The 16,464-nt window shown below is 39.7% G+C and overlaps 1 protein-coding gene across 1 annotated transcript in view; it reads left to right on the forward strand.

Annotated features, from left to right (window-relative positions):
- Positions 1 to 12,168, forward strand: part of LRRC1 (leucine rich repeat containing 1) — a 106,053-nt gene extending 93,885 nt beyond the window's left edge. Inside the window, exons 11-14 of the mRNA XM_045011548.1 lie at positions 3,828 to 3,943; positions 4,840 to 5,012; positions 7,803 to 7,939; positions 10,430 to 12,168. Coding sequence (XP_044867483.1) covers positions 3,828 to 3,943; positions 4,840 to 5,012; positions 7,803 to 7,939; positions 10,430 to 10,588 — 585 coding nt within the window. The 3' untranslated portion in view covers positions 10,589 to 12,168. The remainder of the gene's footprint in view (positions 1 to 3,827; positions 3,944 to 4,839; positions 5,013 to 7,802; positions 7,940 to 10,429) is intronic.
- The last annotated feature ends 4,296 nt before the right edge of the window (positions 12,169 to 16,464 follow it).

The raw sequence follows: 16,464 nt of genomic DNA on the forward strand, positions 1-16,464 counted from the left end.
ACTGGGAAAGGAGGAAGAGTGGGAGAATTTTGTGGGAAAAGATAGAGCTCTGCTTTAATCATGTTAAGCTTTTAATAAATGGTGAAATATCTGGTAGAAGATGTTGGGCAGACATGGAAAGATCAGTGGTGGGCCGAGATGAATTATCAGCATAGAGATGAGAGCTGAAACCATGGAAGTAGAAAGAATCACCCCTGGCTGAGGTTTAAAGGTCATCCACAGTGAGATAAAGGAAGAATAGTTACTGCTGGAAGACCAGTCAGATTTCGGAAAACCAAAAAAGCCAAGTGAAGAGTTTCCATGTTATCCAATGCAGTGTATTTTCTGGAACACTTGCATTTTAATGTACATAACGAGCGTGCATTATTTGTATGTCATTTTTTTTCTAAATCCTAAACACTTAATTTTCTTACAATTATCAGATGTAGGCTGCAGAGCTATCAATCTTAAGGCTCTGGTATCTTATTTTAAACATATGTAATTCAACCTTAAAAATTGGTATCTTTCCAGCTGGGTTGATTTTATTTTGTTTTTTGTTTTTAATTTTTAAAGGGAAACAGACAAGCGATATAAGGTGGCTGTTATGCAAGTCTGTTGACCTAGAAACTTGTTTTTATAGTACTAACATATATTTTCTTATGTTATGTTTAGTTGTGTGTAGGATATACACAACCAGTTTTAAAGTATCAGCATTTTCCATGGTGTATAGTTTAGTAAAGACAGTTTTTAAAAAAAAATGTCCTTGCTTTAAGCGGCCCCAATTCAACAGAGTACTGAAGTGTGCACTTTCCTCAGATGCGTAGTCCCATTAAAATCAGTTAAGTCCATGTTTAAAGTTAAGTATGTGCTTAAACACTTTGTGGAATGAGGGCCGAACTGTTGTATATTTAGCATATATGTAATGGTTTAAATATGTGTTTGAAATTGTACATAATAGATGTTGCCAAACCAACAAAAGCCTGGCCTGAGTCCCTGGCTCTTCGTCAATTAATGACGGGCAGCCAAGTAAAGTACAGTGTTCTGGTATTGCATTACTTCATAGTGGGCACAGTGGCATATTTTTCTTTCGGTATGCTATTTAGTACATGCAGTCTGCCTCAACGGCTTTGTGTTTTGGTCCTGGAGTCTTCCTACAATGCTGGGTGGATGCATTCTTTTCTTGACATAGTAGCAAATACTTATCTTCCAAATGACTCATTCATCCTGTCATACAGTCTTCCCCTAACGTTAATTGCTCAATATACACTGTCTCCCCCATGGAAGAACATAGTTTCATAAACAGCTTCCAGTATTTTGTCTGTGTAATTTTTTCTTATGAAATACAAATGGTCTGGACTTGTGAGTTAAATCATGACTCTTATTAGACCATGTTCTGATGAATGGTTCATGATAAAGTAATTGAAGGCAGCAGCAACCACGTGAATTTTGGCAGTCTTTAGGGGAGATGGGATTTATGTTTTGTCTCCATTTTTAGCATAGTGCGGTCCATTCAGTACAGATGATGAAGAATAAATCAAATGAATGTCTCTTGTGTTTTCTTAATTGTTAGCTGCTTGGAAAATTGAGTCAGGTAAACTTGTAACCTTTTAAATATTATTCAGTCCACAGTTGCTCTATTACCTCTCATTTAACTGCTTTAAATGCATGATGACTCAAACCAGCTGGCTCCACTGCACATTTTTCATTGTCAAAGTATAGAAATTTCCAGCTTACTGGGGTATCCCAACAGGGCTGCATGGCTTTTTCTGTTTGTCTGGCAAAATTGTTCAGATCCTCATGCTCCCAAGATTGAATTACTTAAACTTCATTCATAGAAAAACAACCACTTTGTGTATGGTGAGTCATCACTTGCCAGCTCATCTAACATTCACTAACTGTAGCTGTTGTCCTCACAGCTCCTCATATTAGACGCACCAATTAGACACTGAATAGATTTGGTTTTTTTTTCTAAATGGCACCTTATATGTTGTGAATTTGTCAAGACAACTTAATTAAGAATTTGAGTGAGTGGTCACTTGATGCTGCAAAGAGGTGGTGAAATAAAGTAATTAGCAGAAGAATTGTAATTTTAAAACTTTTGCTTATGCTTTAAATGCCAATTTCTAGTATAGTTAAATACTGCATTCTTCCATGAAAATATATGTAAACGTAGATGAAGGCGAAGGATGTTTGTTTTATTTGTTTTTGGATAGGGTTTTTTAATCCAATATGTTAAACCCTTTTGTTTACCAAGAAGAAAGGAAATAGTGGGTAAAATGCATATGATCAGAACATTAAAACGAAATTTTAGATGGCTCTTTTATTATTGTCTAGCTTTGGCCAAGGTAGAACTTGCTCTGATAGCTAGTTGGTACTAACACAAAATCTTTGAGTGTGGATCCTCAAATTACTTAAGAGCTTTGAATGTTGTTTGTAATGCAAGAACCATATTATTGCTTACAAAGGAGCCTACTCTTTTAGCAAGAGAGTGGGGTTGTTGGTGGTGCTGACTACAGAAAATACTTCATATTGAAGAGAAAGGGGAGGCATCCTGGATAATATAAATTATATATTGTTAGTGTGAGAGAGAAAAAATTAATTAAATAATAAAATATTATTAAACTACTTAATTTGTGTGTGTGTGTGTGTATATGTGTAGGAGTCTTACTTTTTAGACTAGAATCCACATCAATTGCTTTTACTAATGCAGTCAGGTTTTATATCAACTTGAGCTGGAAGTTTCAAAAGGCTTCTGATATTTTGGTCAAATACATGGATTAAGGGGAAAGAAATGTACTTTAAAGTAAGAGGGATTTTTGTTCATTTTTTAAAAGGATACGAAATTAGCAATACTGGTTTGTGAACATATAGAAGATTAGCAACCCCGAGGTAAGTAAGGTTCTCATCTGAAGGAAAACAACCAGTCAGTTGCATAAAGAAGCTTTCTGCTGCGTTAATTCAGTACTCTTGTTATCAGTAGTTGCCATCCAGAGCAAAGGTCACTGAAGCTGGATTTTACCAATTTAATGCTATTTTTAACTATGCATTTTATGTGAAAATGTATTTTACATCAAAGTCAGGGTGTAGAAACGTGTATCTGTGATGAACAGAGAATACATTACCCATGTGGAATGCTGTGGATGAGGTTAACTTAGTTGGCAGGGTGGAGGGAGGTAGATGATCACATCTGGAAAAAGGCTGGAGGCAGAGGATATTAGAGTAGATTAGGCAGCTTGTATGGGAAAGAGGGGTTGAGTTTTGGAAACGTCTAATAAAACAGTGGTGTCACTGTTTGAGCTATACCAAAGACATTTGTAAGACGTTCATTACTTTGTCTCACACTGTTGCTAGTTGCTGACTCTAGTGACCGCAATCTCAACAAATGTTAAGAGCTGACTGATTTAGTTAACATTTTATATTGCCCAGAGCTCTGTTATGCTTGGGATGAGGTACAAAAACAATCCAAGAATGTTAACATTGAAATACAAGGTTAGAAAAGGTTGAGGGATAAAAACTAACACTTGCTGGGAGAAGCATACAGGTGACCTGTGCAGCTGAGATAATTGGTCGTGGGGCTGAAGGCAGGAACAGGTGAGGCTGAATCTTGACCTCTTTGGTTCTGAATAATGAAATTTATAGTTTTACAAGCTTATTGTTCATAAAAGTACTAAAAGAGACTGGCTAGAGATCTCTTCTTATCTCATTAATATTGTCTCATTAATTTGCAGTCTGTGACTTGAAGCCATTATAATTTGAATGTGCTGTGACATCTTGTGCGAGCTATGCGACATGCCTTTCTTACAATACGGTTCTGCAACAAAAATAGTTTTCCTCTCTTTTTAATATAGATTGGGGGGTGCTGCAGTCTTAATGTCTTTTCTGTGCGTGACAACAGATTATCTCGAATTCCCTCTGAGATTTCACAAGCCACTGAACTGCATGTCCTGGATGTAGCTGGAAACAGGTGAGAGATTTTTATAGTGTCCTGTTGCTGTACTGGTTTTGTTTCATACTACGTCAAGACATGTAGATTAGATGTCTTAGAATGAAGCAGCAAAAAAAAGCTTACACTCCAATTTCACTAGTCCCAATACTTTGAAATTGGCAATATGTTCCTGCCCTCTGGCCAAATGTAGTTCCAAACCCTGCCAATACTGAGCACACGTATGTGTATCAAAGCTACCTTTGTGACAAATGCAAATAAAAATATAGGATTTCAATCATGACTTTCAGGTTTTCTTCAGCCAGAAACAGAAAAGTCTCCTAACTTTTTCACTTTATGTACTTCTGACTTTAAATTAGAACAAAGAGATCTTGGCGTCAGGTGAAGTCTGGTGAATTGATGCATTAATGCCAGCTGATCCTTCAGAATGGGGAGTTTAACAATCAAGTTAATCATATAAATGTTAAGACAACAGAAGTTACATTTTTATCTGAATAAAAGCTTGGCTTACTGATCTCATGTTATGCAGTGGTGTTTTGGGTTCATTTATTTGTTGTTTGTATTGTTGCACAAATAAAGGCCCCATTGTGGTCACACACACACACACACACACACACACACACACACACACACACACACACACACACACACACACACACACACACACACACACACACACACACACACACACACACACACACACCAACCATTCCCTGCTCCAGATTAAGTAGAACAGGCCAGGATACAAGGTATAAAATGAGATGGTTAGCCAGTTCATTGAGTCATCTCTATTTTTACTTGAAATCAAACCATATGCACGTGTGCAACTGGTTCACCGCCTAGTTGGGCAGGCTGATTTATTAAGTCTCTTAGAAACTGGCCTGAAATTTCAGACTTTCCATTTCTTTTTAAATTAGGCTGATACATCTTCCTCTGTCGCTGACTTCCTTAAAGCTGAAGGCTTTGTGGTTGTCTGATAACCAGTCCCAACCTTTGCTGATGTTCCAGACTGACACAGATCCTGAAACAGGAGAGAAAATTTTAACCTGTGTGTTACTTCCTCAAATGCCTTCTGAACCCAGTTGCGAAGGTATAGTATACTTTGAAAATAATTTCCACATACAGCAGAACTGTCATCTTAAAAATCTACTGTTTCGTGTCTTTATCCCACAGCATTGTGCAAAAAGCTTTAGTTTATCATTTTTTGTTAAAGTAAAAATAAAAATCAGTTAATCATTGGTAACAGATAACATTTTAGTTGTTCACCATTAAAGAGCTTCTCTTCTACCATTCACTACTCACTGTCTCAAAAGATTTTAACTCCAGTGGGTAAATTGGTAAGTAAATTGACTTACCTCCCCTCTACATCCGTGTTATAAGCATGAATTTATTTAATTAAAATACAAAGTAAGCAAGCATAATAATCTTGTTACCCCTAAAAATCCATGAGAGCTCAGTAGTGGAGCCCATGTGTACGAAGTGGATATCTGTTTTTCAAACTTGTATATGTGGCAATGGAACAGAGTTGTAAGGCTGAAAGTTGAAAAGCTCTGAGTCTTGACTCAAAAGATCAAGGTGAGTTAATAGCAGATGTAAAAAATAGGCATTATCATCCCTAGAATGTCACCTTCCTGTCAAAAAGGGGGCAAAAGCCTTTCTCTCAAATGTAAATATTGTGCCGTAACTTCGTATTACAGTTTTAAAAGAATAAGTGAGGGATTGGTGGGGTCAGTTAAATTACGAACTCTCTTTTGCTTTGTTCTCTCATGTGTAGCTAGTTCCTTAAGGGCTCAGATATGATTGCTCTTTATAAATATATCAGAGGGATAAATATTAGTGAGGGAGAGGAATTATTTAAGCTTAGTACCAATGTGGACACAAGAACAAATATATATACACTGGACACTAGGAAGTTTAGACTTGAAATTAGACGAAGGTTTCTAACCATTAGAGGAGTGAAGTTCTGGAACAGCCTTCCAAGGGGAGTAGTGGGGGCAAAAGACATATCTGGCTTCAAGACTAAGCTTGATAAGTTTTATAGAGGGGATGGTATGATGGGCTAGCCTAATTTTGGCAATTAATTGATCTTTGATTATTAGCAGGTAAATATGCCCAAAGGCCTGTGATGGGATGTTAGATGGGGTGGGATCTGAGTTACTACAGAGAATTCTTTCCTGGGTGCTGTCTGGTGCGTCTTGCCCACATGCTCAGGGTTTAACTGATCGCCATATTTGGGGTCAGGAAGGAATTTTCCTCCAGGGCAGATTGGCAGAGGCCCTGGAGGTTTTTCGCCTTCCTCTGCAGCATGAGGCATGGGTCACTTGCTGAAGGATTCTCTGCACCTTGAGGTATTTAAACCACGATTTGAGGACTTCAATAACTTAGACATAGGTTAGGGGTTTGTTACAGGAGTGGGTGCGTGAGATTCTGTGGCCTGCATTGTGCAGGAGGTCAGACTAGATGATCATAATGGTCCCTTCTGACCTTAAGTCTATGAATCTTTAGAGTCCTTTGCATCGGTTGCTGGGTTGCCACTTTTGTGATAACCCAATATCTGAAGGTTCAGATATACCCACAAAGGTACCAGCTGTTTATTGGTACTCAGATACTGTGGTGATTGGGGACACACGAGAAGCTCAGTGTTGTCAGTTCTCACCATTTTATTGTGATTCTCTATATTTGGTGTCTGTCTTAAAGGCCAGCGCCAAGAGGCACATGGATTTCATGAGAATCTATTTAATTTAAAAACAAAAACAAAAAACCTCAACCCTTTAGTGCCCATAGTTGCAGAGACAAAGATTGAAAATGCGAATTCTAAAATGTCAAAAACCAGAAGACAAATAAAGCATCAAGATCTTATTTGTTTGGCTTAAAAATCATGATTTTTAAAAAAATCTCGTTATGATTTTTGAGAGCCTGGCTGATTTTTGTAAACTTGGGGGTGGCAAGAGTGGAACCTAGATAGGCTGATCAGAGAAGAGGGGGTCACTGATAGGTGGCAGCCAAGACCACAGTCCTTACATAAATAAAATAAGTGGAGTGGGTCCAACTTCTTGGATTACCAGCCACTGTCTCATACACTTGTTTAACATGACATCATGTCAGCCAATGACAGACGGTTGATAAATATTGTGCTGTTGCCTATTGATTAGGTACAAACCTTCTGGCACATTTCGTAGTCAGACAGATTGTTAATCCAAAGCTGTAGAGTGTACGTGTTTGGTTAAAACTGTATATTCCTTTGTGATGAAGGCAGTTCTTCCATTATCAAGCAATCTTTCTCTTCTGTCAAAAATAAAATTGCTTGCCTAAGTGAGTGGTCAGTAGAATTTTTGCATGGGATACGTAGGAAATAATTAGGTCTTCTAATATTCAGTTTTAGCTGATAACACCTCCAGTACAAAAAAATGAAATTGGTATTTATTCAATAAATACTGGAAAAATGCCAGAAGTGGTTACTTGTATTTAAGGGCTTGTCTACATGGAATACTAATGCAAACAAGGATGTGATGTCTAAAATTCACTAACATGTTGCACATTAATTGGCCTGTACAGAGGTGGTTGTGTGCACTAAAGGTTCCCTAGTGCATTTTAATGTTGTGCTGTTTGAAACAGTGCAAAGTTAAAGTGCACTAGGTAACATTACCAAGAGATTACTCTTTACAGTAGGATACATTGTAACATGTAACGTTATTAGTAATGTATAATATATACAAAGAGCCCCAAAACCCACCCAATTTTTGGACATCTATATAAAAGTTAAAAATTTCTAAAAACAAACCCTGCAAAATGAAATGAATTAAACCCCAAAGTCCTCGTAATATATGTTAACTTGTTCTTTCTTGAGAAGGGTCAGCTTTGTTTGTTTCCATTATAATAGATAACCTGCCCCGATGTGGTGCGTTTGAGAGCTTGGTAAATGAAATGTCAGATGAAACCTGGAATGAGCGTGCAGTAAACAGAATCAGTTCAATCCGCTTTTTAGAAGATGAAAAAGATGAAGAGGATAATGAAATGGTACGTTTCTCAAACATACGCTATTACACATGTAGTAACTAAAATGCAAAAGAGTAAAAAGTGTTTGAACTGTCTATATCTTGCCTTAAACATTCCAAGTTTTTAACAGTAGTAGCAGATTTTCTATGTTTATAGCAAAGCTGTTAAATATTGGTTTTATAGTGGTTTAAAAAGGCTTTTTAAATTTGGTATTGTTTATCTGCTTAAATCAAATACAACTTTCAGTTCTGCTAAAACAAGACTCTCTTACTGTGAAAATGTTAGTCTGTTTTTTCTTTATTTCTTTAGGATGGTTCCTTCCAGTTTTCCAAAAGCAGGATAGGAGTAGGGTCGTCTTCTGCTCTGTGGAAGGTGTAAGCCTTGACCCTATGTCCTTTAGGCAGTAACTGCGGGTTATTACACTCTGACATGGGTCCACACTGAGTTTTCTACCCCTCCCCCCGCATCATGTTTGTCTTTCCCCCATTTTCATTACCCCTCCTTCATCTCATGACTATAGGTATTGATACCAACTTAGTGTCCATAATCAGGTGGCATGTGGCACATTGGTGCATGCTGTTTCCCACCCAAATGAAGAAGGGCTATTGGGAGCATCTGTCACTGTACTTATGAGACCTCCATAAAATGGTCATTTCATACTCCCTGGAAATCAAAAATTTGAGGTGGTCTTTGAAATAAAGGCTTCTCCTGTAATGGCTTTGCTTCACTAACAGCAGCTACATGTAAAGATTGAGACTTTTAGAGCCAAATTTTCTGCAGACCTCTCAGTGTCCCCCCGAACTTGCTGATTGTACCAATTTTGCATGCAGATTTTCAGAGGCATGCTGAAGTCTTAGCCTTCAGCCTAATTTGAAGTGAGCCTCAAACACACACATCTAAAAAAATCTCCAAACATGGGGATTTTCAGATCTGTACTTTAACTCAAGAGCATCTTAATTATAACACGCCAGACGTGCTAGCAGTATGGCTTCATTCTGAAGAGTGACTTTGAAACAGACAGTATTTTTTAACAATCACTTGCATATCAGATATGCTCATTTTACAAGTATACAGATGTGTTTTTCCTTACTACCAGCCCTGTAAACTGTACTAGGGATCTGACAAGGAAGAGTCTGTCCTTCTCAGAACCAAGAGTAAAGGGTTTAGCAGATCAGATTAGTCCCTCTGACATCTGTGCCAACTGTGAGTGCCTCCTATTGGTTTCCAGAGGTGTAGCTGATGGAAATTTAGTAAGGAACTTTTGGGACTGCACAAGGGGGAATATAATCTAGTTTACTTTCCTTCAGTTGTGTCATTTGTGCAGGGCTAACTGGAGTAAAAAGTAGTAAAACTAAATTTGGTCACTGAAGGCAGCAGGTGACTGGGGCAGCACACAGCAGAACTGAATTTTGAATAAGGTGTCACTTTTCATAATTGAACCACATAAAGTTGTGAAATAAGAACCTTTAAACTTTTAAAACTTCCACCTCTTATTATTGATCCACTTGTAATGAATTGGGAACAGCAGGCACTTCGAAACACTATTAAAAATTCAAGTGCAGGACATTACTTGAGGATTTACAGACTGCCCTGAAGCAATCCACTTTTGATATTGGGGGGGAAAAAATCATTTTGTGATCTAGTCAAAAGTGTTTTATTCAGCTAGTCATTAATTTCCATGTATGCCCATTATAGTTCACTAGTGCTACTGTAATAATGTAAATAGTACACACACCACTTCTTTTGAAAATTACATACATCTGCACTTGCACACACATTCATGCTGTTATACTTAGTGTGGTATAGATTTTTTAAAAAGAAAATTAAAAGCTAATTCACTGGTTATCCAAATTATGCAAGCAGATTATCTTTCCGTTTAGCTTTTGTCAACTTTCCATGCACATATGCCAACATAAGGACATATCCTTCTCTAGTAGATGGTACAGAATTACCGAAAATAAACTATTGGAATGTTCCTTCTCTTTCCCTCCAAATTCCCAGTGTCTGTTTGGCAAAACATAATCTAATCCATGTCTTGATGATGGAAGGAGAGTAGAACATCACACAAACATTTACTTGGCAATATAGAGACACACCACAGAGAGGTGCTGTAGGATTTTTCAAAAGCATCTGTTTTGTTTGGTTAGTGGAATTAATTCCTAAATCACTTAGGCAGTTTTGAAAATCCCATATAGTTCTTTCATGGACTCTTCCCCTTCCCCCCCGCCCCCCCCCCCACAATTGGGAACTGTTTTTTCAACTTCTGTTGATGGAGATTTTCAAATTAACAGGTCAGATTAGGAAAATTCTGTGCGCAGAGTCTATTCTCCCCCCCACCCTCAAAAAAAGACCTCTTTCACTGACTACATCAACAAGCAGCTATGAAATTAACATAATGATTTTTTAAAATCATGTTATAGCTAATATTTAGTATTAAATGCTAAAACCTTGAAAGTGTGTGTGTTTCAAAAAGACAAAAGCAAAACCGTTTACTCCACTGTTTGTTTTTAGAGAACACTTCTAAGGCGAGCCACTCCACATCCTGGAGAGTTAAAGAACATGAAAAAGACAGTGGAGAATTTACGGAATGATATGAATGCTGCTAAAGGACTGGATTCAAACAAAAACGAGGTCAATAATGCCATTGACAGAGTGACCACTTCTGTGTAGAGTTTCATCTCCAGGTTTTACCTCCTGTGTCTTCCCCTGCTGTTGAAATGTTCCTGTCGTCTTCTGGGACGTCATTCAGCCCCCTTTGTTTTTAACCAGAACCTGATTCATCATCTCCTTGTATGTGGAAGGTGCTGATCACTGGAAGAAAGTGCCTTATCTCAGCCAGGCATTGAACCAATAATCTCCAAATCAATATTGTACTTTTAATAGTTTCGTTTGTTTTTAATAAATAGAGTACACTGCTGTATAGGTAGTGCCATATTTTTGTCTTACATGTGGGGAAATACGATTTTTCCTAAATGCTGGGGTATATTCTTCCCAGTTGCTAGATATGCTGGTGAGAAATATAGTTTTATGTGGAAAATGGATAAATTTTTACTCTTTGGCAGCTCAGATGGTGTAAATTTTAAAATTTTGTATAGGAGTTTCATAACAAAATGGTGTATTTCATTTTTAAAAAGAAATTTATCTTAATCGGTACATATTTTAGTATTTGTGGAAGAGAACGTGAGTTTCATGGACAGTTGTATTCATTTGTTGTTTGTATTACCCACTTGTGCCTTAATGTGTTTTGTATGTCAGACTAGTCTTAAAAGAAAACAGAATCCTTGGGCAGAGCAAGATTAAAACAATGGTGCCTGTTTGGAAGTGTTCATTTCAAGCAGTAATTAACTTTTGGGGTATTTTACAAAAAAAGGAAAACTGATGTTTATATCACAGGATTCAAATTTGTGAAGCACAACTGTTTATTTTATTGTATGCTGAGTTGAGATTAAATGACCAGACTGCTACTGTTTATTACACAATGCACTCACACTTTAACTTAATCATAAGGAAACCTCTTGTTTTGGATGCAGTGATGGATTGCAGTCAATAGAAACTCATGCTCTCCCTTTTAAAGTTGAATGTGCCAGTTGTAAAATAAACAGAACAAAATGCACACTAGACTTTCAGAAGCACAGTATGAAACTAGTTTTATGTATGACACAAGAAGAGTGATATTCTTTTAAAGTGCTTTGCAGGTTTTATATCTATATATAAAACCACAATAAAATAAAAATCTGAAAGCTTCAGTAGCTTTTTATTGTATCATTAAAATTGATATGATAAATATTAGAATTGATTTTATCTGTACATTTTATTGTGCTACATCTTAAATTTAGTGAACACTGGCTTTATTAAATTAAGTAAACTCTGTTAAACTGAATGTAATACTGTGGAAAGTACCAGTTTTAACATACTTTGGAGAAAGTCGTCTCTCAAACACAGTGCATGTACAACATGAACAGTTGCACGTAAGGTTTCTCACATTGCCACTGTCAGTGTTCCTGGACTGTGGCATACAGATGAGACCAATTGTCTCCATATATATTAAATTCTTGAAACCTCTGTTGAGACTTGAAACAATGTTGTCAGTTTTGATTGTATCTGCATTGTGTGTCTGTGTCCACTAGGAACTGGGCCAAGACTGCTAACTTATCCCATGTAGACAACTGAATAGCCTTTAGGTTCAGAACAAAGGTTTAATATACCTAATGAATTCAGATGCAAGTCGATAACTGAAATGAACAGACTCAAATTGGATCAAAATAAATGTGTTACTTCTTTAAGTAAGTCCCTCAGCACATAATCATTTGAAACTAAACCTTCTTGTAAACATTTGAATGTTTGAAAGGAAGACTTGAGAAACTTACAACGAGGAAATTCTTTGTCCAGTTTATATAGCTAGGAAGAATATTTTGAATGCCAAAGAAACTGGCAATTTTCCTCTAGCAGGCACAGAAAGGGGAGTGGGGGTGGCAGGCAGAAACAATAATAGAATTTTTCAAGTAGATGCAGCTGTGTATTCTACTTAGGTGTGTGCACATCCAGTGGACTGGCACCAAAGAACTTTGCCCAGCAGTACCTGTAGGGGAGGTGCTCACAGCCCTATCCCTTCCCCTAGCCATACAAGGGCAGCACTGCCCTGACCCTCTCACTCCCTGCTTTCAGTGGCTTCAGTTGGAACTCTGTGTAGTGTTTTTCGCCTTGTACTTTTGGTCTCAGTTTCTGAGAGAATTTTTTTTCTTGTATATAGTAGTACATTAGGTTAAATTTAGTATGGTATTAGAGTAGCTGGCTGTCCTGTGTGATGCCCTCACCAGGGTTCCAGCATTGTCCATCATGTGGGGGGGGGACCATCCCCCACAGTGATTCTCACACAAGGTGCTTGTGTCTCGGTGAAAGACATGTTTGCAGATGGAGCACAACTCTTTCGTCATTGAGAGAGGACTTAGGTGGTAAGACACTTGCAGCTGAAGCAGCACCTGCTGCAGCAGGCCATGAGAATGGAGGCCCTCGTGTGATTGGCAGTCGCCTTCAAGTGATGTCACTGCACTTTGGCTTGGCCATTTCCCCAAAGAGAAAGGGGTCGTTCTCCCTCTTCTGGTTCAACGAGGAAGAGGTGACATAAAACAAATAAGGACCACTCAGGCAGACTCCACCTCATTTTCTAAGAGGAGTGCTGACTGGCACCATACTCCGTCCGGCACACGGGATGGAGCAGTCCATCCCGCTGTTCCCTGATACCACTCCATGATAGGGAAAGAGCCTGTACCATCCACTCTGGTTCTGGCCATGAGGTGCCTGAGTCCAATACCAATGACATTGTCACCAGCGCTGACTGTCTCCACTCTGATGACATATCAGGCAGCATCAGACCTGTTTTGCCTCTCAATCCTGGACACACCACTGGTTCAGGAGTTCTCTGGTGCCATGGCTTCTACCGTCTCATCCTATGTTGTGCCATTGTCACCTTCTGGTTGCATCACAGGGCTGCTGGGTTCATCAGCACCACAGCTTGCACTGCCCGGGCCTCAGACAGGAGAGTAGAGGCTGATGCAGGGCCCAGCACCGAAGGTCCTATTGATGCTGGTGCATTCTTTGGCAGATCCTTTTGAGTCCAGTACTGCCCTTAGCCTTGGTACTGGCGCCTCTCCCAGAATCAGATGGGAGCGTGTTTCATTTGGTACCACTGGTGCCAATCCCCCCATTCCTCTTCAGCACTGATGCTGCCCCATATTGGGCATCAGAAGAGTCTGACCATTTGTTTGCTCCATTGGGGCGGACTCCCTCATTGTCCCCAGAGAATCTCCAAGACTTCTCCGGATCAACAGATAGGCAGCAGAGAGAAACTTTGGCTCACCATTGGTACTGAGATTTGACATCTGTCTCACAGTCAGGGCATGGGCTTTTGGCCTGGTGCCTATTGGCCACCAATGGCTTATCTGTATGGCCAGTGGCCTTCTTGGAGTCTTTGGGACATTGCTTGGTCTATGAGGTCCTACTCCTTGACTTGCTCCAAAATGAGATCACTGATAGTGGCTCCTGCTCCCAAACCATGTCAGCTGCAAGTGACTGCTGAGCCCTTTCACCCTGGACTTGTGGGGCTCTTCCCACTGGATCCTGTGGTGCAAGAATAGGATCCATCATTTGTGCACCAAACCACCTCCTCATCCTACCTGGACAACTCTACTGTGCCAGAATTTTCCTCTTCCTTTGTGCCAGAGGACTTTAAGTCATATTGGGACCTCCAGAGGAGTATGGCTAATACCTTGGGTATCCAGGAAGATTCCTACAGGAGAATTACTCATAAGCTGCTGAATAGCCTCTAATCATCAGCTCCAGGGAGAGTAACCCTCTCAATAAATGAGGCTCCTTTTGGAGTCTGCAAAGGCCTTCTGGAATTATCCAGCTTCATTGCCTCCTGCACTAAAGCGTTTGGAGAAGCGATACTTTTTTTTCCCCATAAAAGGTTTTGAGGGTTTCTACTCCCACCTGGCCCCTAACTCTCTGGTGGTAACTGCAGCAAATGGCAGGGCACAACAGGGAAGATATAAGTCCACGCCTAAGGATGAAGAACTGAAAAGGATGGACTTGATGGAAAGGAAGATTTATCCCTCCTGTTCTCCAAGTGCACATCACAGACTAGCAGGCGTTGCTCTCTACATATGATTTTGTCAATTGGGCGGTCATGTTTAAGATCTCAGACAAGTTGCCAGAACCTTCCACAAAAGAGTTTAATGTCTTAGCCAGAATTATGGCTATGATGGGTTGGATCACAGAAACCCCCTGTGAGCTGCCACCTGATATGCCAAGACTACCTCTGCTCCTGTTTTCCCTGCCAGCTCAGGACCTGTCTTGCTGAGCCAGACGCTCCCGTCTGCTCCAACAAAGACCCAGAGTCTGAATTACTTGCCCCAAAGCTGCAGGTTTACCTGAAAACAGCTCACAGATGTGTGCTTGTCTTTAGCACTCAGAGGCCCAACTCCCAATGGGGTCTAAACCCAAATAAATCCGTTTTACCCTGTATAAAGCTTATGCAGGGTAAACTCATAAATTGTTCACCCTCCATAACACTGATAGAGAGAGATACACAGTTGTTTGCTCCCCCAGGTATTAATATATACTCTGAGTTAATAAGTAAAAAGTGATTTTATTAAATACACAAAGTAGGATTTAAGTGGTTCCAAGTAGTAACAGACAGAACAAAGTAAGTCACCAAGCAAAATAAAATAAAATGTGCAAATCTGTCTAATCAAACTGAATACAGATAACATCCTCACCAGTTCCAGAATGCTCCCTTTTACAGACTAATCTCCTTTTAGCCTGGGTCCAGCAATCACTCATACCCCCTGTAGTTACTGTCCTTTGTTCCAGTTTCCTTCAAATATCCTGGGGGCTGAGAGGCTCCTTTAGCCAGCTGAAGACAAAATGGAGGGGTCTCTCTTGGGTTTAAATAGACTTTCTCTTCTGGGTGGAGACCCGCCTCCTCACTCCTATGCAAATCCAGCTCGGAGATGGAATTCTGGAGTCACCTGGGCAAGTCACATGTCCATACATGACTCGGTCTTTACAGGCAGAAGCCATTGTGCACATGGTATCTTATGTCTCCAGGAAGACTTCTTATGTGCATTGGAGAATTCCAAGATGCATTGTTCCCCAAGTGCTGCCTGACCAGGTACTTAACCTTGCAAATTCCTTCCTAAAGAAGCTGACCAAATGCCTCACAAAGCTTATTAGAAATCAAGCAAGTATACAGCCAATATTCTTAACCTCGAGTACAAAATGATATATGTGCACAAATAGGATGAATAGATATAGTAGACCATAACCTTTACAGAGATATGTTACATTGCACCGGCAGCACAAAACCTATTCCAGTTACGTCATACTCCCATAAAGCCTTATGGGAGCTACCGTCACAATGGCATTGGCTGTGACCATGAGGAGGACCTCATGGCTGCAGAATTTGGTCATTTACACCCAGTGTTCAGCAGACCCTGGCGGGGATTTACCGTTTGATGCCTGGGTTTTGTTTTTAGAGAAAACTGACAAAATCTTGCACTCTTGAAAAGCTACTTTGTTCTTTAGGAGCGTATACTCCAGCTTTGGAGAGACGCCACTATAGCAGTCAGCAACAGCAGCAATACCACCTGCAGATTTTTTATTTTATTTATTTATTTAGGGACAGTCCTACCTTCCTGTAAGGCAGCAGAACTATTCCTGGAAGGGCCACAGATCGCAGAGAAGAAGATCTTCTGGTTCTGGGCTAACCAGCCAGCTCTCCCTGTCCCTCCATCCCCCGGTATCCAGCAACTGCCCATTTTGACTTGTGTGTCCAGGACTGAGCCATTGGACTGAACCATTCTTCTCCATCCCCTCTGTTCAGGGACATGTTGCCTTGTTTTTATGGTGTTTGGGAATTGATTACCATGGACAACTGGGTCCTAAGCACTGTCATATCCAGTTATTCCAGATAGTTCCTCTCCATCCGTCCTCTCCACCCCATCCATCTTCAGGGATCTGTCTTACATGAAACTGCTCCTTTAGCA

This window comes from Mauremys mutica, chromosome 3 (genome assembly GCF_020497125.1).
Source record: "Mauremys mutica isolate MM-2020 ecotype Southern chromosome 3, ASM2049712v1, whole genome shotgun sequence".
NCBI classification, from domain to species: domain Eukaryota; kingdom Metazoa; phylum Chordata; order Testudines; family Geoemydidae; genus Mauremys; species Mauremys mutica.